The sequence below is a fragment of the Misgurnus anguillicaudatus genome, chromosome 15 (assembly GCF_027580225.2).
Source record: "Misgurnus anguillicaudatus chromosome 15, ASM2758022v2, whole genome shotgun sequence".
In the NCBI taxonomy this organism is placed as follows: domain Eukaryota; kingdom Metazoa; phylum Chordata; class Actinopteri; order Cypriniformes; family Cobitidae; genus Misgurnus; species Misgurnus anguillicaudatus.
Genome location: NC_073351.2, coordinates 7,276,078 through 7,300,559, shown reverse-complemented (window position 1 = coordinate 7,300,559; position 24,482 = coordinate 7,276,078). Strand labels below are relative to the sequence as shown.

The window sequence follows — 24,482 nt, the reverse complement described above, 5'->3', positions numbered from 1 at the left end:
GTGGCTACATAGTGACACTTCATTTAAGTTGTTATTCATACAAGCTGGTAGCCTGCTGTTTCAAACATCTGGAAAAGAGGCGTACGCACGGTTTTTTGTGCGTAAGCTCCTTTTCTCTGAATCACACTTACGATCATTTCAGAAATGGTCTTAGATGAAATGCAGGATAGTTCCTACGTCGCACTTTTATAAATAAGGCCCCTGCATTGATTTGCATTCTGTGATTAAAAGACAATTTTCCAGTAATATATTGCAGATTTCTTGAAAATAATAGGCTATTAAAATTCTTTCTTGTTGCCTGCTCCTGAAAAATATTGCACATCGTCTGATATTGTGAGCTAGTGTATTCAACACAGTTTAATTTATATAGCACTTTCACAATTGTTTAATATTCCAAAGCAGCTTAACATGAAAAAGAAATGAAGAAAACACAGATTGCTCTTTTGTATGGTCAAATGTGTAGCTATAAGTAAAAGTCGTAGCTTTATCAAAAGTAAAATCTCAGTATGGCACAATACTGTATATAGATTAAAGATGAAGACAAATCCATTAATATAACACTCTAATCTCATATTAATCTTGAGTACCTATAGAGTAATATTGCATCCTTCATATCTCTGAAGAGTCTTTATTACTTTATTGTTGTCAATCTATCGTATATAAAACTAAAGTAAAGTGACCTTTTTAAAAAAAAAAAAAAAAAAGACGTTTCTTTTTTTAAATGTAACTTTTTTTATTTGTCAAAATATTGTTCAAAAAGCTTTGCTTTGTTTGTAAGCTTATGTATAATGGCTTTAGTGCCCTTATTATTAGTGATGAATTAAAATGACTATGTCAGGCTAACTCTTACCTTACAACAGGCTTAATGCAGTGCCGCTAGAAGCAACAGGCGAATGACGTCAAAGTAACGCGAGAGCGGTAGAGAAATCATACGGAGAAGTCTTATTTTGATTCGCTCTCGCGGTACGTTGACGTCACCCGCATGTCCTTACCGCACCGCATGAAGTTAAGTCTAATTTCGAATGTAAATTTAGTCTTTGTGTGTAAATCTCAGTCTTGTTTTATAATTCTCATAGTTATAAATGCCTTTGTGTATCTTCTTTCAAACCTTGAATAAAAAAAAAAAAAGTTAAGTCTAATTTCTCTGACAAGCAACATGTGAAACTCTGACCTGGCCGTTTGAAAAAAAAACTCATGCAAGATAGATCAGTCATTGTGATTGGCAGTAAAAAGTTTAAGACGACGCTACAACCTTATTTGGCCCATTTCACCTTACTTTGTATCAAGCATATTCAATGTCATCAGAACAAGAAATTGAATAAAAATAAACAATTATTGAAAAAGATAAGAAAGGTAAAATGTTTTTATTGTATTTATTAATATAGCAAGACAAAAGAAATACAAAATACATTACACAGTTATTATTATTATCAGTGTGTTTAAGAGATTTAACAATAAGCAAAATCTCTGCAAGGAAGACATCAAATCTAGGTAACATATTGAGAAATTTGGATTTATGAATAAAAAAATGTACAATGCAAAACAAAAAAATTGACAACAAGACAGACAACATGGTTACTATCAGAAAAATACTAAAATATATATCTACAGTATTTTATATATCTACAGTATTTTATAAGGTCAATGAGGTCTGGTTTGGTTTGCTCAGTCCTGTGTAGTGTCCAGCACTTTTAGATCCAACCTTAAGAAAGAAAAAGCAGAAAAATCTTCATTTAGTCAGTCATTATATGAATGATATGATCAAACAGAAACTCTGAATGAGCTCCGTTCACTTTAACAACTGTTTTCAAACTTCATCTGAACCTCTGACTACTCTGTCTGTAACACTACCTGACGTCTGACAGCAGTGATGAACAGAAGACCCTGACTGACTTCATTCATCAAACCAGCTGTGCTGTAAGATCTGATGTAATGTGGGTCGATCATCTGGATAAACTGCTAGACACCATATAATAATATCTTGACATGCTGAAGAGGTTTAAAGAGGAGAGCTGGTTAGTCATGACACATAACTCAAGCATAACTAATCATTCTTATGTCATCATCATAGCATCAGATGACATAAGCGACATGACCTCTAAGTTCAAAGAGGTAAACATTTTGGGCTCGTCTTGTTTGTCTGTTCCTGCATGTGACACTCTTCCAGATTATTTATGTCCATTTTTACCAACATTTCTCATTTACTCACCTTCCGATAAGTCCGATAAGTCCGATAAGTCAGGATTCACAAACAGGAATTCCCCCGACTCTGAATCAGACAAACATCCTTTGACCATTTCATAGAGGAGCAAACCAAGAGACCAGACGTTGGCAGAGATGGCATGAAATCTGTTCATCTCTGTGACCTCGGGTGGGCAGTAAACAGGATTTCCTGTAAGCGAGACCGATTGAGAGTTTAGCCAAACTGTACAAGTGTCACATAATAAATAAATTTCCATTCTGGTGCTACAGGAACACAAAAAACCAGCTCACCTACATACTGATTACTGTCATAGACATCACTGGTAAACAGCTGACCACAGCCGAAGTCAATTAACTTCAGGTCTAAAGTGTCGGTGTTGATCAGGAAGTTACCAGGATGTATGTCAGTATGAACGACACCGTGATCAATGCAGTCGATTACTGCCTTCACCGCTTGACGCATTAATTTACGCGCCATTTCTTCACATAACATCTCATTGTCTGCTATGTAATCATCTAAAGCTATGCAGGGCTTGGGGTACTCCATAACTATTGCTATTTTGTATTCGTCTTCAAAATATTCGAACATCTGGATTACATTTGGGCTTAAGGGAGGTTCACTCATCTTAATCATGAGTGCCACTTCTGTAATCAGAGGTTCAGGATAGCCAGGCTGGAAAAAACAGGAAAAATGTTATCACTTTAATATATTCAGATCTCTTTATTCTCTGCAGTATTTCAGTCAAGTCTCATGTTAGCTACAGGTTTATTCATTATATTGTATCATAAGCTATAAAATAACTAAATATGTTTTGTGACTTACAATAACAAGAGTACGGTCATCGTCATGCTTGTGCATGAATTTGATGGCGACCTGCAAAGAATAAAAAAACTATTAAAAACATGACCTTTAAACTTTAAACACATAACCATCCACAGTCTGTACATAGACAGATTTCCAAGTGCATAAAGGGTACAATGTTAAATTTGGTAAAAGTCTGCTACCTCTTTGCCATCAGAAATACGTGTTGCCTCAGAGACACTTCCAAAGAAACCTTCACCCAAAACATCCCCGACGTTATAGTTAATCTCCACATCATCTGAAACATAACATAACATAACACATGACAATACATTCAATACATACAGTACTGTACCTTTGCTTGTCTTGTATGAACCACAACTGATGCGGTTAATGTCTGCAGTTACTTTAAGTGAGGTGACATCAAAATGAAAACTAAAGCAATAATATTTAGACAATAAGCAGTAATAATGATCACAGACTCACCATCAACACATTCTTTATAAGATGGGGAAGTGTCTGATGGAGGCATAAAAGGCTCCACTTTGGTACAGCAGGAGGAGAGGAAGGTTCGCTCTATAGCCTTCCAGGTTCTCTTTAAGAACCCCCACTTTCCCGCCTTCTCTTTGGCACATTGTTCTAAACACAAACAGTAAAGCATTAAAACATCACTGAATGATTTATTACAGGTGTTAATAATGACATCATATATCTATCATTTCATCTTACCTTCTGGGCAGATCTCTGCCATATTCATGCCATATTCAAAGTCCAGGTGTGTGAGTACTGATGACTCGTCTGTCATCTCACTGGACCAGCTGTCAGCTGATAAAGATCTGCTCTTCACAGCTGTACTAGATGCCTTCACGCCACTGTGAGCATCGAGACTTAAGGTCTCTATGGAACCTGATTGGGCATTCATCAGGCCTTGAACGCCTTTCCTGTGATCGGCACTGTCATCTAAGGAAGCGGACGCAATGTCCGATGTATCCAATACATGCGTTTCTTCGAGAAATGAACCCGTGTAAGAAGTCTGGTCAGCCATAGACCAAACTTTGGCTGAACTTTTCGCTTGAGCCGGACATGCATCTGATGTATCCCCGACCCAGTAAGAACCTGAGTCCAAACTGTCCTGGGGACGGGATGCATACTGGACAGACAGCCCTGAAGATGACTTGTCCGGCTTCAGTGGAGGAACAATAGCTTTTACTTTGTTCCTCCGGCAGCTGAGGAAGGGGCGCGCTACAGCCTTGCAAGCTCTATTGAAGAGCCCACGGATCCCTGCCCCCTTCCCCTCACTGCCTACTGAAACAAGAAAAACCAGACAGTAAACGGTTAAATCTCTCATCACTAATGATCATCACTGTAATAATCTCAATGAAATTTTATTTTATCTGCAACACTAAAATATACATATATACATAATGTTAGTTTCTAATTCCACAACTGATTCAGTCTCTTGAGAAAATACAATGACACAAAAAAACTTTCTTCAGAATTAAACATCAAGATAGAAATAATGAAGCCCGTTAATCTACATTAGATGAAGAAATTATTTTACATTTGTCTTCATGTGGACAGTCCATTTTAAAATGGCACAGAAATAGTTTGATATTTAAATACTTTTAATATATTTGAGACACAAATAAGCAGATCTGAATGGATGTTAAACAGACGTTGTTCTCTTTAGTGTGTTAATCTATTAATAGTAAAGATCTTCTATCTAATATAAATGTATTTTATTCAGTTCATCTCACCTTTTGGGCTGTCGTCCATAGTGTCAATAAAACTCTCTCTTACAATCTTTCCTTCAGCGAAGAGCGATGAATCCCGTGACTGACAGGTGTTCAGATCAGGGAAACGATCGCTACAAACGCCGACCTTCAATCCATCAACAATTCCACCCATGGTGTTGTTGAGGGTCAAACATCCTGAAGACATGAAGTTAAATATGAGATTAAATGAGTAAACACTTATGTTTGTACATTTCCTGCAATATAGTGCATTTACACATAATTTATGTCATCAAAATAACACAAAAGCAGTTTCCTGGACAGAGTTTACCCTGCTGAAAAAAAACAATAAAACCATTACAGAAAATTCTAATGGTTTCCATTAAAATACCAATAGGAACCATTAGCTTTTACCATTAAAACCACTACACTGTAGTGTCCCAATAAAACCAATTGAATTTCTGTGATGGTGTCTATTGTTTTTTAGCAGGGTAGATAATCCAGGACTAGGCCTTAGTAAAAATAAGACATTGAAGTAGCTTTTACAAACATAACTTACAAAAAACAATGGTGTGCATCTTGAGACAAAACACTGGCACTATTATATTAAGATTAGTCATGTCATTTTTACATTTAGATATGCATTTTAGTCTAGGATAAACCCTGTCGTAGTTAATTTAGTCTGAGATTTAATCTAATATTATCATAAATGTAGTTTACACGTTGAGTTCATCTTACCTTCTGGACTTTCGTCCAGGTTTTGTATAAGAGACGCCTTGACAAACTTTCCATCAGCGAAGAGCAATGAATCCCGTGACTGATGGATGGTCAGACTCGGGAAACGATCGCTACAATCGCCGACTTCAAGCGCATGGTCGCCTCTCTTCTCATCAGTTCCGCCCTCGGTGTTACGGAGGGACAACCTGGATGAGGCCATGATATTTGAGTGGACAAGCAGTCAAAAAACACTTGTGAACAAACACCAATACTCTCCAGTAGAAGTGGTTGTAGACTTGTGTAATTCGTAACTTTCACACTCTCAATGCTTTTGATCGCTTTGCAATCGTCTCGTCTCTTTCGATGATTTTCTTTGCTTCCGCTCAGATAACCAGAAAATGAGTGAGTGACTGCAGATCTGCGCGCGGCTCTTTATATACGCGTCTAATGGAACGCGAGCATTATGATGTCACAATACCCGTCGCCCAACATCATCGCCTATTACATCACTTTAATAAACGCTTGATTAAGCATTACATCATAATATTAAAGCAAACTCACTGATGGTATGCACAAACATTATAGGAAATTATGTAATTTCCCATTGGGAAGCATTCCCATTTATAACCAGCAGCCACTGAACCTCTGACTGTTTCATCAATCTTTAATGAAAAACTGCATTTATACATTTAAATAAATAAAACAATTGCTAACAAGCTGAATATTTTAGGTGACCCTGCTTTAATGCTGGCTGCAATTCTTGCTTATTATCATTACTGGGTGTGACTCACATTAAGTGAGTCTGTCATCATTTATATCACAGTATCTAAAGTTGAGACTTTTACTTTTTTGTCTGATAATTTTTGACCCCACACCAGCCATTGAAATTGTGTAACATACCTTGCATTTTCACAACATTTGATTAAAAAGCAACAAACTGTAATAAGCAAACCAAAGGTGACGTTTATATACAATAAATGAAGAAACCTTATACACATATTAATTTGACCAGGTGTAATCCAGAGTCGCAGCATGAATTATATTGACTAGTTTGTTTACCAAATTAAATTTGATGTGTAACAAAAATACTGCAAAGCTATTGATCACAATCTCATTATATTACTTTACAAGACCCAGAGCTGATCATGAGACTTTAAGAGCACTGTAATGTAGTAACTCCTGAAAGAACCGTGTTACACTGTGAATATAATGAGAAACCACAAGACTTAGATGTGACTTGAATTACAACACAACATACTCTTACACGGGGTGTGTCATTTCTGACAGTGTCAGAAATTCAGCATGATCAACGCACATCAATGTGTTTGCTGCTACAACCTGCAGACCAGTATTTGTTTACCACTAGCACATGCTGATGGCGTTATGCTAACATGTGTCACAGGTGTCACAGCCTCCCAATCAATGGGTGTCTTCATCGTACAGTCTTCAACATGCTTGTCAATATCCAAGTGTAAACGATCCATGGCGCACAGTGTGATTAGGTAATAATCTCATAGGATTGCAAAAATCCTGCAGTGTATCTCGGGCTTAAAATGTTAGGGAATTAAAAGTTTGGAAACCCCTGCTTTACACAAAGTCTCATTTAAAGTTTATAAGACCTTTTGAAATACACAGAAACTAAACGAAACTGATGAGCAGATGAGGTGTTGGGATGACGGTTGGGCCAGAGTTGAATCTGTGCATCTTAACCGATCACAGGCTGGTTCATCCTGAAGTGCTGCATGAAGAAAAGAAAGAAAGAAAGAAGTTAGAACATTAAGGAAAATTATAATAATCCTCACAATCAATATTGGACTATGAACCCCAAGTTATTAACAATGCAATTAAATGCAAACAGACCTGTTAACCACCTAAATAATAGATACTACATTCATGATACATCAAGATTCTCACAATGTTTTATGTCTGGTTCAATACCACAGTTTTGGCTATTCTTCATGTTCTGTATGGTAGTTATTTTGCACCAGTGACCAGTGTTGGGAGTAACGCATTACAAAATATAATATATTACAGTTGTTTTTGCTGTAACGCAGTAATATAACGCATTACTAATAAAATTTTGGTAATATTTTACTCGTTACAGTCTTAGTAACGAGCGCGTTACAACAATGCATTTCAAAATTAGACTGTGTTATTTTAATTTTTTTATTTTTGACCAATGCGCGCGACCAGCATCCACACATGAAAAAGCTGCGTGTAATAGTTATGGCTGCGTCCCAAACCGCATACTTCTATACTATATAGTGGGCGAAAAGCACTACTTCTCGTACTCTTTGCCTACTATATAGTATGGAAGTAGGCGGTTTGGGACGCAGCGTATGTCTGTTTCCACGTGCTGTATGCAACATGTTAATTTTTACTTTAACTTTGTATTTGAAATGCGATTTGGACGCGGTGCGCGTCAATTATAGACATGTGGAAGTCCGCGGCCGTAAGCATTGACTAAAGTGGTCGCAATCAGGTCCGGTAGCGCCGCACACGCATAATTTTGCGAATAAGAGCACTAAGTAAAAGCAACAGAACGTTTCTATCGGTCTCCTGTGCTGCTTGAACCTCAGAAGTAAAGAGACTTTTACATGTTGCCAGTAAAATCCATATCACACCAGCAATGGCAAGGTAAGCTTTGCTATGATTACAGTGCTAGGCTATTCCTATGCTATCTACAGTTTTATTACAAACAGCAACCTAAACTACAACATAACATAACATAACAATTTAGTACAATTTAGTACATTTAAACATCACTGTTTAAAGTTTTAGCAGCCTTTGTATGGGAGCCTATTCATTGTTTGGCAAAAAGCAGTGTTCCTCTGTTTGTCTGTGTTTTATTAAGCAATTATATGTTAGCCTACATGTAATCCTTATATTGTACTGAAATGAGCTGTATTCCTTGAGGCCTGATCCTCCAATAGCACTTTTTGATAAGTTGTGTCAACCCAGTGCATGCCAGGTTTGTGCTGTGAATCTCAATTAAAAGTGATCACTTAAGAATAGAAATGAAATGAGGTTGCGTGTCTTGCCATGTTATTAGGTTGCATTATAGTGGGCTCTATTGTGTTTGGTATGTGTACCATAATTTACCAGACTTTTACCAGATCATGTGTCTATGTTTATGATTCTGACAGTGATTGTTACTGTATTTTGCCATAAGTCTTCACTTTGCCTATTCAAAGCTCGAGGGCCAACACATAACTTCTAGATTTATAAGCAGCAACAAACTACATTTTAACATTTTATAATGCCTACTAGTCATACTTCTGTTCTTTTGATGAAAGTAACTCAAAAGTAATGCAAAAGTAGTGTAACTCATTACAGTTCAGAGACAGTAATATTGTAATGTAACTAATTACTTTCAAATGACAGTAATTTGTAATATATAATGTATTACACTTTGGAAGTAACTTGCCCAACACTGCCAGTGACAGAGATGAACTTTTCAATTCAATTCAATTCAATTTTATTTATATAGCGCTTTTCACAATTGGTGATTGTTTCAAAGCAGCTTTACATTAATAGAAGAAGTGAAAAGCACAGAAAAACGACAGATAGCACAACATAATACACGATAGCACAAGCAGCTAAATTTGATGCGGCTATGAATCAACATTATAAGCGTGCGTATTGCTATTGTAACGTAAAGAAGATGGTGCTAAGTTAAGCCCAAGAGGGCTGCCTCCCCGGGTTTAAAAACCCCCTAGGATAAAAAAAAAACCCCAGGTTCAGCCGGGGAAGTAAAAAAAAGTCATAGGAGGGAAAAACCCTTGGGAGATATATTTATATTGAAACGATTAAGGAGATTAGGCGGAGGTTAAGCGGGTTCTGCTGGTGGTCGTTGGTCATGCATCAGCTGGGCATCACGTTGAAGGTCTGCCGGTGGGTCAGAGGTGTGCCGACTTTCACATTTACCGGAACTGGGTCTGTTTGTCTCATTGTCCTCGGAGAGGAGGACGAGACATAAAGAAAGAAAAACAAAACCCAATTAGCGTAGGGGCCATTCATATGTATACACCTGTACATATACACAAACATCTATCCATATATATACACACATATCTATATATACGCATATACACATATATATATACATACACATACACACACATACACACACATATACACATATACATACAGATATATACACACATACACACATGTACACATACATACACACACATGTACATATACGTATTGAAGATACAACGTCATCCTAGTGAAAGACTCTGCACAGTTTGGTTTAGGGAGAATGAGAAAAATCCACGGGACGGCGAATGTTTTGGAAATGGGTGCAGTGACACCCTTTTAAGGACTGAAGTCCCGCCCCCGACTAGTGGGCTTAACACCACAAATCTATACCCATCGTGCTTTATTGAAGTCCGGACGAGCAAGGGAGTAAAGGGGAGACGGGGACGTGACTGCGCCAGCCATCTCCCTGATGCCTGTCTGGGCTTCACAGTACTCCCCTACTCGACTCAGAAACCTCAGGAGATGGGCCGAGCAAGTGATAACATAATTCCATACATAACTTTCAATCACTCCTCTGCGCTTGGCAATTAATGGCCCGATTCGGGGATTTATTGGTGTAGTTTTGAAGTTTTGGCCTTGTATTGTGGTTTGTATGTGCACAGAGTAGCGTTTCTTTTCCTTGTATGTAGCCTTTTCTATTTTATACGTGACCTTTGTTTTTAAAAGTTTATGCCCGGCTCATGGTTTGCTGCACATATGTAAACGAGTAAGGAGAGATTAAACATTTTCGTAAGAATATTTAGTTTATTTATTTATTAGGTTGTTCAAGATATCTATTGTGAGATGAGTACCATTAATAAAACAATTATGTGAATGCCTTGTTGAAGAGAAAAGTTTTAAGTCTAGATTTAAAATTATCAACTGTGTCTGATTCTCGGACATCGGTTGGTAAATCATTCCAGAGCTTAGGGGCTAAGTAGGAAAATGACCTTCCACTTTTAGACACTTTTGATAGTCTAGGGATAATCAAGAGACTAGAATTTTGCGACCGTAGTGTGCGTGATGGATTGTATTCTGATAGTAATTCTCTAAGATATGAGGGTGCTAGGCCATTTAAAGCTTTGTAGGTGATTAGTGATATTTTAAATTGTATGCGATATTTAACTGGTAGCCAGTGTAAAGATGCCAGAATTGGGCTTATGTGGTCATACTTTTTAGATCGAGTAAGTACCCTTGCGGAAGCGTTTTGAACTAGCTGAAGCTTGTTTACTTGATTTGCATGGCATCCCCCGAGTAGCGAGTTACAATAGTCTATTCTAGAGGTCATAAAAGCGTGGATAAGCTTCTCTGCGTCAGATGTAGACAGTATATGGCGTATTTTCGAGATATTTCTAAGATGGAAGAATGCTGTGCGGCAGACGTTGGCGATATGACTATCGAAGGATAAGTTGCTGTCGAACATCACACCTAAGTTCCTAACCGTGGAAGATGGCACCACAGCGCAGCCGTCTATGTGCAACTTGTAATCTGACATATTATGTTTGTAGCGATTCGGTTCAATAATAAGTATCTCTGTCTTATTGGAGTTCAGTTTAAGAAAGTTATGTGCCATCCAGTCACTAACATCGCTAAGGCAGTCTGTTAGCTTAGAAAACGTGTGTGTTTCGCTGGGATGTGAGGAGATGTAAAGCTGGGTATCATCCGCATAGCAGTGAAAACTTATGTTATGTTTCCTGATAATGTCTCCTAGAGGTAACATGTATAACGAGAACAGGATAGGACCTAAAACCGATCCCTGCGGTACACCGTATTTAACCAGGGAGTGATATGACTCTTCCTCGTTTACATAAACAAAGTGATAGCGATTGGTTAGATACGACCTAAACCAGGCTAGCGCCTGACCACTGATACCAACATAGTTTTCTAGTCTATTGAGTAAGATTGTATGATCTATTGTGTCAAAGGCTGCACTAAGGTCTAATAATATAAGAATTGAGATTTCACCACGATCGGATGTTAATAGGAGGTCATTTGTAACTCTAAGCAACGCTGTCTCTGTGCTATGGTGGGGCCTGAATCCTGACTGGAACTTTTCATATGTACTATTATTTGTCAAGAATGTGCGTAACTGGCTTTCATTAACATTTGCAAACTTATTTCCATAAGAATAGTTATGCACCACAGTTTAAATGTTTCTTTATAAATAGAAATATAAAGAGCGGGATATATTATTATTTTGGAATGGGAATTCTTCAAAGTTTTATCATATTTCAGGGTCCTTGCGTCATAATTTAAAACCCCTGCCATAAAAACATATCAAGCACAGTTCTAAAACTGTAGATAAAATAATAATGCAAATAATGGTTAGCGTATCATCCCAGTCTTATTTTATGGTGCATATAAACAAATGCAAGTGACCATAGTATAAGGTAGATATTATCAATGGGTAATAGGGTATTTAGCATTCGTTTTAAATCCTCTTTCATTTGTTGCATAGCCTACATTCAAACATGTGTTTGTTCTCATAGTCTTCAATTCACGTTGTTTGATAAACATTGGATGTGGCACAAGTTTTTTTTTTATATATATGGAAAATTAAATGTGACTTTTATTAATCTGAGAAATTATTTAATAATTAAAATAATGCACCACAATAAAACAAACTTTTAATTTCAGCATATTTTCAAATAATTCATTACCTTATGTATATGTGGCAAGAGACTCACAGGTGGAGGAAGACGTTTGTCCTGCACTTTTCAGAGCTGGTGCACGTGGATTGTGGTGGGCTAGTGACAGAATGTAGATCATCAGTTTAAAATCTGACTTATAACCAAAGATTGCATTAAACTTTCTTAAAGGTATAGTCCATTTTCTTAAAAGAAAAATCCAGAAAATTTACTCACCACCATGTCATCCAAAATGTTGATGTCTTTCTTTGTTCAGACCAGAAGAAAATATGTATTTTGAGGAAAACATTGCAGGATTTTTCTCATTTTAATGGACTTTAATAGAGCCCAACATTTAATACTTAACACTTTTTTCAACGGAGTTTCAAAGGACTATAAACGATCCCAAACGAGGCATAAAGGTCTTATCTAGCAAAACGATTGTCATTTTTGACAATAAAAATAACAAATATACACTTTTAAACCAAAACTTTTCGTCTAGATCCGGTCGTGATGCGTGATGTGACCCCACGCAATACGTCATGACGTCAAGAAGTCACAGAGGACGAATGCGAAACTCCGCCCCAGTGTTTACAAGTGTGGAGAAAGAGGACCGTTCCTACATTGACCACGTTTACATGCACCCTAATAATGCGATTATAATGGGATTTTGGCAATACTGCGATTATACTTTACCTCATGTAAACACAATAATTCGATAAAAAATAATGCGATTAAGCTCATGATCGCAGTAAGTATAATCGCATTAAAAGAGGTGGCGTACGCCGTTTATAATTGCAGTATGCGTCCATGTAAACGCTTTAATCGCATTTATACCGCACTAACTGAAGTGCGCGTGTGTTTTAGTCACGCACCTTAACCACAAATTAGTTTTAAACTTGACATTAGGAAGTTTTACATGAACTCTGCCAACACGACTCGCTGTCAGCAGTCTGCCTTCATTCAGAAACAGCTCAAATAACACGGCATCAGTGTATAAAACCTTTAAGGGACATTATAACAATAATTATAACGATAAATCTATTAGTGACCACATCATAATGATAATGCTAATTCACTCAACGAGCGCGGCATTACCTAATATTGGATATTTCTTGTAATAAAAACTTTTTTGCAATTGTTTACATGTCACTGAATATGTACATATGCTGTTCTTGCTGCATTTACACAGCGGGAAACCAGCAGATGTCCTCAACTCGCTGCGTTTCGTGTAACTAAACAATGAATAGTTTAATAATATCTTACCTTTTGGCGTAGTCAGTGTGATAGAAAAAGTTCACAGCAACTGCATCAGCGCTGGCAACGAATGAGCTTTCTACTGCATTTTAAGTGCGCGTGCACTTCAAGTTCAAATAGATTTGATTGGCTGTTAATGGTTTATCGTTCATCATGTGCCAAAATCGCTATCGTTATAGTTGTTGTGTGAACTCTGCTATTATCTTTAATATAAAACGATTTTTAAAACTATATTTTTATATCGTTTTAATGTGAATGCCCTTTACAGGCACTGTCATATTTATATCACGGCACCGGATAATGAAATACATCTATAACAACGTGTTTGTCATTTAACGTAAGTAAATTAAAACAGTGGACCATATATGTGAGTTCGTCATTTGTGCTCTGCATTGGGCTATGTGTGAATAATCAGAAAATAAAAACTGCATGTAAACCGGAGTGAAGAGGTTAGCTCCAGTCATGTAAACATCTTACTGCGATTAAGACCTTACTCGCATTACTGGAAATAATCGCATTATTGGTGTGCATGTAAACGTGGTCATTGTTGTATATCAACTGATACTAATTAATGTCTTTGTGTCAGTTTATTGTTTACAATGGTCCGCAAATGGGCTTTTTATATATGTAACACGTGACCTCCCTACGTCACGACGCATTTACGTTAGGTCGCGCTGGACCGGATCTAGACGAAAAGTTGTGGTTTTAAAGTACATATTTTTAATTTTTCTTGTCAAAAATGACAATCGTGTTGAGTGAAGTATTAATTGTTGGTGTCTATTAAAGTCCATTAAAATGAGAAAAATCCTGCAATGTTTTCCTTTAAAAAACATAATTTCTTCTGGACTTCAACATTTTGGATGACATGGTGGTGAGTAAATTATCTGGATTTTTCTTTTAAGAAAATGGAATTTTCCTTTAACTAACAGGACACAAAGAGTGAGGATAAAAAATACAAGTTACATCCTCTACCGGTTCACCACAAGGTTGTGTACTCTCCCACTTACTGTTTATTCTTTAAACAAATATGTGTCAAAGCAATTGGGAGAATCGTGTATTTTAAAATATGCAGATGACACTGTTATTGTCAGTCTGCTTAGGAATGGTGAGACGGGACATGGACCAGTTATTATAGACTTTGTAGAGTGGTGTGAAGAGTCTCAGCTTTGTTTGAATGTGTTGAAGACTAAGGATATGGTTATTGATTTTAGAAGGAATGTTAACACGCATGTAGTCACAACCATTAAGGGTCAAGCTGTGGAGTGTGTGCAATCATATAAATAAATACCTGGGGACAATTATTGATTCAAAGTTAAGTTTTGAAGGAAACTGTGAAGCTGTGTGTGAAAAAGGGCACCAACGAATGTTCTTTTTGAGGAAATTATGTAAATTTCATGTTGATAAAACATTGTTGATTTTGTTTTATCGTGCCTACATTGAGTCACTATTGTCATTTACTTTGGTGTCCTGGTATGGAAATCTATCAGTGAAAAATTGCAACTCGATGAATCAGATTGTGAAATGGGCTAGTAAGTTGGTTGGGGAGCCTTCACTTAACGTTACCCCTGCTTTACTGTATACCAGGCAGGTACAGCGAATGGGTGTTTCAATTACAGGAGATAGGCATCACCCCCTGTATAATGAGTTTCAATTTCTCCCATCAAATCGACGGTATAGAGTACAACATTGCTCAACAAAACGATTTAAGAACAGCTTGCCCCCAGCTGTGATTAACCACATGAATAATTTGAAGGCGTAATAAGGGTTTTTATTTTATTTTTTATTTACTTTTTAATTGTTATTTATTGATATATTTTATGCTGTTACTTTATGTTACTGTTCTGATGATGTCCCTTTAGTATTGTTTTAATGTTGTTTTTTATTTGTCTGTGTGAGGAACTGTGAACTTGCCACTGAAACCTAATTTAAGGGTACAAAATAAAGGAACTTGAACTTGTTTTCATTTACTTTCATTTGTGACGTTTATCTTTTACAGGCGGAGACATGTGCACATAAACATAACAGCAAAAAAGCTGGTTAAGGCGTTTACATACAAAGTAAAATCGGGTAAAAAAAAATCTGGGTAAAGAGCAAAAAACAGGCCGATCAGTTTTAATGACCTTACACGTTATCAGTTTATTAAGCGTTTAGATTGCGCATTTACTGTGCATTTAGATTAAAAATATTTGGTTAACATGACCACTCGTGGTGGCCTTCATTCAGAGGATGGAGAAAACTGTCAGGCACCAGAGCCAGCCAACAGGTGGACTAAACCAGTGGTTTTCAAACTGGGGGCCGGGCCCCCCAGGGGGGCCGTGAGATGGAGCCAGGGGGGCCCCAGTTTTATGACATTTTATGAAATACATTAATTTATCATGACTTCTTTGTAATTAAACCTAAAAAAAATAAGGCTACTAACCAAAAGCACTATGTTTTGTATAATTTAATGTTTTTTTATTAAAATGTTGAGTTTTTTGTCACAAATTTTCTTTGGGGGGCCGCGAAGGATGCACCGTACACAAGGGGGGCCGCAGGCTGAAAAAGTTTGGGAACCACTGGACTAAACATCAAGCAGAATTCTGCACAATTCAAGCGGTATAAAATACATTGTTAATAAACATTATTTAAACAGATTTCCTATGACTTACTGCTTTCATATTCAGATTAAAGACTTGAATTCTTTCAGAATTAAAACCTTTCAGCTAATCTCAGCAGGAAAGCCCCAGCAGTAACTTTCAAGCAAATGAACAATAAAATGCTTGATATTAACACAACCCTAACAATCAAGGTAAAAGAGTATTAAATATTATGTTGAACATTTATATAGCATGCTGCTTATAGATAGTGAGAAAGATAATCTATGTGATCTACCATTCATATCCTTCAAAGAACTTAACAGAACAACTGAACGTATACAATTTAATATTATGTATATTATTCATAATAATTGTTAAAAATATTAAATATTCATGAAATTAATATTTATAAATTAATTAATTGTGTTTGTAATGTTTATACATTACCTGTTTAGGTGAGCAGATTATCCATCAGTTTTAGGCTCTGTAGAAACTGTAATCTTCATGTTTCTGAGCACGTTTAACAGGACAGACCAATATTAAACAGAAAAACAAATCAGTGTTAAACACAAACAAATTTCAGTCAGATTAAATAACGTTAAAGTTTTAATTTTCAACCTATATAAAAAGAATAAATGCTATAAATAACGATCTCATTGACGTATGTGTGTAAATTTACAGGCATCATTTATTAAGATCAATAAGTCCTTATTAATATGAAATCAACATGCATTTAAAAAGCAACACTCCTCAAACATAATCATTACACATATTCTTTATTATCATGAAAATACATGAAAAGGTTTGAACAGTGATATAAAAATATATTTTTGGCATTTTCTGGAGCTGTGTGTTTAATGTTGTTCGTCTGCAGCGCATATTGAGTTTCTGCACTTGAGCGCCCTCTGGCTTTTGGATGTAGCGGCATTTCACCATAGCAAGCGTCATCGGCCGATTTACGCCACGGTGCACCCATATTATTAAGCATTATATAAATATTATAAACTTACTGCTTATAATTTCTGCATTCAAAATGCATGCTGGAGCGGGAAGTTGACCCTTTTAGCCAGCGCGAGCTGTTCGCGAGGCCATCGTCACGTGGAGAGACAGCAAGCTCAAATCGCGGCAGTGGCAGCCAGCAGCGGCACCTCCGGCATCAGCAGCGGCACCTCCGGCATCAGTAGTGGCACTTCCGGCATCTGGCTCATTTTGAGGCAGCTATTAGTGGCACTTGAGGCATTTTTTGTGGCACCTCCGGCATCCCAAGGCAGCCAACCGTGGCACTTCCGGCATCGGACTCATCTTGAGGCTGCTAGTGGTGGCACCGTGACTTTTTGAGGCAGCTTACAGTTTTTGTGTCATTTAGGGCACTTCAGCGTCCCATATTTGTACCAGGTGCCGCTGTTTGTGGATACTAACACTGATTGTGTGCGCTTGCTGTCATCATTTGTACTTGTTCTTTGCGCTCTCTGTGTAGTTTGCTGTTAAATTACGCGGTTTTTGTGCTGTCGTAATGTTTGCGCGCTGGCTGTCAGTCGTGTGTAGGTGCGGGCATTTCGAGATGCCTCGGGTGACACCACTCTTGGCACTATGAGGCATTTGCGGCCGTTCATTTAATTCACGCGGGTTGTGGGAATGAATGTGCGCGTACGCTGGCTGACAGTCCTTTGTAGGTGCGGGCATTTCGAGATGCCATGGTTACTCTTGAGATGCCAGCACTCTGCCCCCCGGAATAGAAATAATAGAATTCTACTTTTCTCACTTTGTTCATCTTATCTTATTATTTTAGCGGGCAGACTGAGAAACACGTGGCTAAAATATTTCTAATTTATTTAAACAGTATTTTAAAACTAACAACCTGGACTTTATGTTTCTAAATGAAACTTGGTTAGATGACAGCTGCAGTGCTACAGTCCTCAATGAATCAGCCCCACCCAACTTTACCTTTATAAATGTCTGTAGAGCTGTTAGAAGAGGTGGAGGAATAGCTGCTTTATTCAAATATGCCTTTCAATGCAAGCAAGTGTTACTTGGTGATTACCAGTCTTTTGAATATTTGTGTATTGCTTTAAAAGGTACACCACGCATTCTGTTTACAATTATTTATAGACCTCCCAAATACACCTCAGCATTTGTTGATGAATTCACAGAACTTTTATCAACAATTTCCTCTGAATTTGATTATTTTGTTATTGCTGGAGATTTTAATATTCATATAGACAATGCAGAAAACAATGCTGCAATTGAACTGTTAAATGTTTTAAACACCTTTGATCTGACCCAGCACGTGCAAGGTCCTACACACAATCGGGGACACACTCTTGATCTGGGCTGCGTTCCCCGAAACCTTCTTAGCTCTACGTCGTTCTTAAGTTGTACCTTAAGCTGTACCTTATCGTTAATACGTGTTTCCCGAAACGTTCTTAGTTACGTATCACTTCTGTAAGTCGTTCGTTCGGAAGGTTGGTCTGGAGCCACTTGACTCCGCTAGGGGCCATGACTGTGATAAAAGCTTGTGTATATTGCAGTCTATATAACTAAATATCTGTTAAAAAAAGTTGAAGTACACTCCGTGTTAAATTAGGCATTTTTTATTTAAAGAATAAAACATTCACATAATTAGACATTATTACACTGATGGTTGTTAGATTTTTTATATTTTTCCAAAGGAACATCAGCTTCAAACTATTATTACAGGCTAAAGAAACTACTAAAAAAACATTTTGGGTGAAGGAGTTGGTGAAACTATGGCAGGTACAGATACAGCGAATCTTACTTAGTGCATTTCAAATCCGTTAAATCTTTAGTTTACCGGCTATTTTAGCTGCAATAAAACAAATCAAGTAAAATCGCATGCCACGGGAGCACATTCATCACAAAATCATAATTGTTGATTTTCCTAAATATTATTATTGATGTTAGGTCGACTTTGCATCGAAGTTTTTAATGTTAGGCAGTTGCATGCCATATTCTTTATAAACATTCAAAAGAAACTCCACTTGATTATTGCTTGTATAAGGTCAACAAATTTCAACATTAAAACTAATAAAAGCTAAAATCTAAAGCAATCATAATATATATTTATATATTACATATTTTATGTTATATTTAAGGTAAACAGACAGGCGCGGCTCCAGAAATGCGTCCATTAAGCATTATCCGCATTGTAAACGCGCTGTTGCGCATCCACTGTCCAAGCACATAAACGCGTGAACTAATTAACAACTATTTGTTTTTATATATTTTTAAGTGTAATGCCAAGCCAGGTGACTTGCACGACCCACCTTATTCCCCTGTGCAACGCATTTATTGGGAAATTATCCTTTAAAGTGAAGGAATAATGGATGCATTGGAGCAGTTTATGCATTATACGTTTGGACATGAAGTTGCGAGTTTTGCATGGGTTTGATATAAAATAAAATATACAAGGTTTATATTTAGTTGTTTGCCATTTGAAATATTTTTACCAGATATTCCTAATAAATGTAACTTGAACTATTTCTAAAACGTTTCTTTAATAAATAACACCGCTCTCTGATAACGCAGCGAAGTACCTATTACATAAAGTGAACAATTGATTGTCGAGCAATCGATATCAACCTATTCAGCACCATCGCCATGGACAGCACCTGGTAACGTCGTACATAAGAAAGTATACCTTAAGAAACCCGCTAAGGTACAGTTCGGGAAACACGCCTAGAAAAGGTAAAAAAAAGAGAACGTTGTCGGGAAACGCAGCCCTGCTCATTAGCAAGGGTCTAAACATTTCATCCACTGTAATCAAGGATGAAGCCCTATCTGACCATTTCTGTGTTTACTTTGATTTATTGATCTGTCCTGCCACTGATGCTAGATCTGTCTATGTTAAAAAAAGGTTCATGAATGAGAACACCAGTGAGGTATTTATGAATGCTATATCAATGTTGCCAAACATATCGGCAGACTCTGTTGATGTTCTCCTTGAAAACTTTAACATAAAAGTTAAAGATGCCATTGATGGTATAGCTCCAGTAAAGGTCAAGGTGATCACTGGCAGACGTAAAGCACCCTGGAGAAACACAACAGCAGTACAGCACATGAAAAGAACATGCAGAAAAGCTGAACGTATGTGGCGGAAAACAAAACTTGAAGTACATTATAGCATCTATAAAGACAGTCTTCGTGCTTTCAATGTAGAACTAGGCACAGCTAGACAGACCTTCTTTTCAAGCATTATAAACAAAAACATAAACAACACTCGCACTCTTTTTGCTACTGTAGAGAGACTAACAAACCCCCCAAATCAAGTTCCTAGTGAAATGCCTTCTGACAACAAATGCAATGAGTTTGCAACCTTTTTCTCTGAGAAGATCAGTAATATCAGAATGGCGATCAATACGGCCTCATATTGTACTGTGATCAGTCAGATATCATTGCAACAACCTCAGAAATTAGCCATTCTCTCAGAATTTGACATAATTAATATAAAAACCTTGGAAGAAACAGTACAACATCTTAAAGCATCAACTAGCAGCCTTGACACGCTCCCCACATCTTTTCTCAAAAAGGTACTTAACTGCTTAGAAACTGACCTCTTAAAAAAAGTAAATACCTCTCTGATCACAGGCACCTTTCCAGAGTCATTAAAAACAGCAGTTGTTAAGCCTCTCCTAAAAAAGAGTAACCTAGACAAAACCATACTTAGCAACTACAGACCAATCTCAAATCTTCCGTTTATAGGCAAGATCATTGAAAAGGTGGTTTTTAATCAGCTGAACAAATTCTTAAACTCAAATGGCTATCTGGACAATTTTCAATCTGGTTTCCGTCAGCATCACAGCACAGAGACAGTGCTCATAAAGATAATAAATTATATTCACTTAAACTCTGATTCAGGTAAAATATCAGTGCTGGTGCTACAGTACTAGATCTTAGTGCTGCCTTTGACACAGTAGATCACACCATACTCTTACATAGACTGGAAAACTGGGTAGGGCTCTCTGGGATGGTCCTCAAATGGTTTAAAACATACCTACAAGGAAGAGGTTACTATGTGAACATAGGTAACCATAAATCTGAGTGGACATCCATGACATGTGGAGTCCCACAGGGTTCATTTCTTGCACCGCTTCTGTTTAATTTGTATATGCTCCCACTTGGTCAAATAATAAAAAAGAACCAAATTGCTTACCACAGCTATGCAGATGACACCCAGATATACTTAGCCCTGTCACCCAATGACTACAGCCACATTGACTCTCTATGTAAATGCATTGATGAAATTAACTGTTGGATGCGTCAAAACTTCCTCCAGTTAAACAAAGACAAAACTGAAGTCATTGTATTTGGAAATAAAGATGAAACTCTCAAAGTTAACACATACCTTGACTCTAGGGGTCTAAAGACACAAAATAAAGTCAGAAATCTTGGTGTAATTTTAGAGTCTGACCTTAATTTCAGTAGTCATGTGAAAGCAATAAGCAAATCAGCTTACTACCATCTCAGAAATATTGCCAGAATTAGCTGTTTTGTATCAAGACGGGAATTAGAGAAACTTGTTCATGCTTTCATCACCAGCAGGGTGGATTACTGCAATGGACTTCTTACGGGGATCCCCAAAAAGACCATTAGACAGCTGCAGCTCATACAAAACACTGCTGCCAGAATTCTGACAAGAACCAAAAAATCTGAGCACATTACTCCAGTCCTCAGGTCCTTACACTGGCTTCCTGTTACATTTAGAATAGATTTTAAAGTATTGTTACTCGTTTATAAATCACTTCATGGCTTAGGACCCAAATACATGACAGATATGCTAACTGTATATAAACCTAAAAGATTACTCAGATCATTAGGATCAGGTCAGTTAGAAATCCCAAGGGTTCACTCAAAACAAGGTGCGTCAGCATTTAGTTATTATGCCACCTCTAGCTGGAATCAGCTTCCAGAAGAAATCAGATGTGCTTCAACAGTAAACACTTTTAAATCTAGATTAAAAACACATCTGTTTAACTCTGCATTTAATGAATGAGCACTGTGCTGCTTCACACTGACTGCACTTTTAACTCAAGTCACTTTTACTTCTGTTTTATTCTTTTTAACATTTTAAAGTGTTTTTATTAAAATCACATTTATTTTATTTAATTGTTATTCTAAATTCTCATGTATCTTTGTTTTTATTGTGATTTTATTGTGTATCTATTATTTTTACATTTTCTTTTTTCTCTTTTATATATTGTTTTCTCATTTCTATGTAAAGCACTTTGAATGACCTCTGTGTATGAAATGTGCTATACAAATAAACTTGCCTTGCCTTGCCTTGCCTAAAACCAGGAAACACCCCTCTTTTATTAATCTTACAGTATTGTAATTCTTTTGTCTACCGGTAGGTGCCCAAACGGGAAACGCTGGTGCCAAGGCTATATCAAGTTCTAATATAAGGTGTTTTATGTTTAAACTGTTTTTCTAAAATAAAAAATACCATACTGCTATAACTTGTCTTTGACCACACAGGGTGGAGATTCACATGTACCCCAGGCCCAGCAGTGCAGCAGTGTACATTAACACCTGTGATTTTAGAGTGAATAAACGTTCAATATAAATTTTGAATGACTCTTTTTAGTTATTGTGTTGTAAATTAAAAATTTACGTCACAGTTTGTTTATCAGACCAAACAACCAAGATATGTTTCATATCCACAATTGATGTTGCAAAAAGAGCATTATGTGTACTAATGATTGGTAGTTGTGTCACTTTATGTACTGTAAGTGAAACATTCTCATTCTCCTCACCACCACAATGTGCAGGTTTGTATCATGTGAATTAAGAGAATATATAAAATATTAAGATAATGTAACAAAACTATATGTAATTATACCGGCACAGAATCATATAACAATTAGTTATTGCTGTGACATTCCTGTTATTTTCGAATTTCTTATTACCTATAGGCTACTCTTGATTGTGCACTGTTTTCCTCGTTCATACTGTTTATTGAGCAACTGTACAATTTATAAAATTTTCTATTTTGTGTTTGTTTGTATGTATTTTACTGCATATAGCGAATACATATTTTATTGTCTTGATTTAATTTACTGTAAAGTAATATTGTTTCTCATGCCGTTTTTCTTGGACACAAAATGAACGAAAGTTGAATTTCTATTGTAACAAAAATTATGAATTAAAATGATTAAAATTATGTGTAAAAACTAAACTCAAAGGGTTAAACCAAAACTGAAAATTATTTCATCATTTATCTACTTTCATGTCTTTACAAATCTGTATTACAGTTTAATCTGCAGAACAAAAAAGATATATATAAAACATTGACAACCAACAACTCGCAGGGGGCACAATAAGTAAAAGCGGTAGGTTTGTGCTTGGGGGCACCTACCGGTAGACAAGAGAATTGCATTACTGTAATATTAGGGGAGCTTCCTGGTTTTAAAACACTGTTTAAATAAATGAGAAATATTTTAACCACGCGTTTCTCAGCCCCGCTAAAATAATAAGATTAGATGAACAAAGTGAAAAAGTAGAATTCTATTATTTCTATTCCGGGGGGCAGAGTGGTGGCATCACGAAATGCCCACATCTACAAAGGACTGTCAGCCAGCGTGCGCGGCACTGCGCACACATTCATTCCCACCCCGCGTGAATTAAATGAACGGCCAAGAATGCCTTATAGTGCTGCTAAGAGTGGTGGCACCCGAGGCATCTCGAAATGCCCGACTGACAGCCAGCACGCAAACATTATGACAGCACAAAAACCGCGTAAAACAGCTGGTACAAATATACGACGCTGAAGTGCCACCCCTAAATGACACAAAAACTGTCAGCTGCCTCAAAAAGTCACGGTGCCACCACTAGCTGCCTCAAGATGAGTCCGATGCCGGAAGTGCCACGATTAGCTGCCTTAAGATGCCGGAGGTGCCACAAAAAAGATAAGTCAGATGCCTCAAGTGCCACTACTAGCTGCCTCAAAATGAGGCTGATTTCGGAAGTGCCACTACTGATGCCGGAAGTGCCACTACTAGCTGCCGCTGCCGCGATTTGAGCTTGGCCCTACTGGTCACGTGACCTCCATTTCACCACATGACCGTTATTTCCTCAAGCACAACACCCTTCAACATTTTCTTAGCATTTAACATCATTATTAACATGTAAATAACATAATTTGCAAACATACGTTTCTGTTCATTTATAATGTTTATTTTTTGTTAATTTTCGGCTTTAAGTTGGTGTATCTGTCAGTTTGTTCTTCACGATGTTGGTAAGTAACGTTGGCGTTATTAACGTTAGATGAAACTGTTAGAAATATGAATTAATTCACAGATATAAATAACTTTACAGCTAATACAACTGATAAAATAAATTATTAAAATGATCAAACCCTTCCACTATAAAACTTTATAGCTTCTTGTGAAAATAGACTGACACAGCATCGTTTACATAATACTCTAAGCACGTCGGAAGATAAATGTTATAACTCAAGTAACTTAAAGGAACACGCCCACATTTTGGGAATTTAGCTTATTCACCGTATCCCCCAGAGTTAGATAAGTCC

The 24,482-nt window shown here is 37.0% G+C and overlaps 1 protein-coding gene and 1 long non-coding RNA gene across 3 annotated transcripts; both read right to left on the bottom strand.

Moving 5' to 3' along the window:
• Window positions 1-1,359: 1,359 nt before the first annotated feature.
• Window positions 1,360-5,901, bottom strand: LOC129419331 (uncharacterized). 2 transcript variants are annotated; one of them, XM_073853951.1, is made up of 10 exons: window positions 5,476-5,901; window positions 4,762-4,935; window positions 3,734-4,309; window positions 3,491-3,643; window positions 3,208-3,302; window positions 3,026-3,076; window positions 2,494-2,875; window positions 2,210-2,392; window positions 1,852-1,989; window positions 1,360-1,702 (listed from the first exon to the last, which is right to left on the bottom strand). In XM_073853951.1, the coding sequence occupies exons 1-9, from the start codon at window positions 5,672-5,674 to the stop codon at window positions 1,895-1,897; spliced, it is 1,908 nt and encodes a 635-aa protein (XP_073710052.1). In that variant the 5' UTR covers window positions 5,675-5,901; the 3' UTR covers window positions 1,360-1,702; window positions 1,852-1,894. The 2 variants fall into 2 exon arrangements, with proteins under 2 accessions (XP_073710052.1, XP_073710053.1); XM_073853952.1 differs by having other exon boundaries at window positions 3,734-4,306.
• A 549-nt stretch (window positions 5,902-6,450) lies between these two features.
• LOC141349685 (uncharacterized) lies at window positions 6,451-17,032 on the bottom strand. The gene is made up of 3 exons (XR_012357645.1): window positions 16,385-17,032; window positions 12,138-12,224; window positions 6,451-7,192 (listed from the first exon to the last, which is right to left on the bottom strand). It is a non-coding gene; the product is annotated as an uncharacterized lncRNA (long non-coding RNA).
• Window positions 17,033-24,482: the final 7,450 nt, after the last annotated feature.

Bases quoted from the DNA above. Each gene is read 5' to 3' on its own strand.
- LOC129419331 (XM_073853951.1), bottom strand. From the start codon at position 5,674: ATGGCCTCATCCAGGTTGTCCCTCCGTAACACCGAGGGCGGAACTGAT. The intron at 4,936-5,475 runs GTAAGATGAACT...TCATGTCTTCAG, and splicing joins CCTGGACGAAAGTCCAGAAG to GATGTTTGACCCTCAACAAC. The intron at 4,310-4,761 runs GTGAGATGAACT...TTCTTGTTTCAG, and splicing joins TATGGACGACAGCCCAAAAG to TAGGCAGTGAGGGGAAGGGG.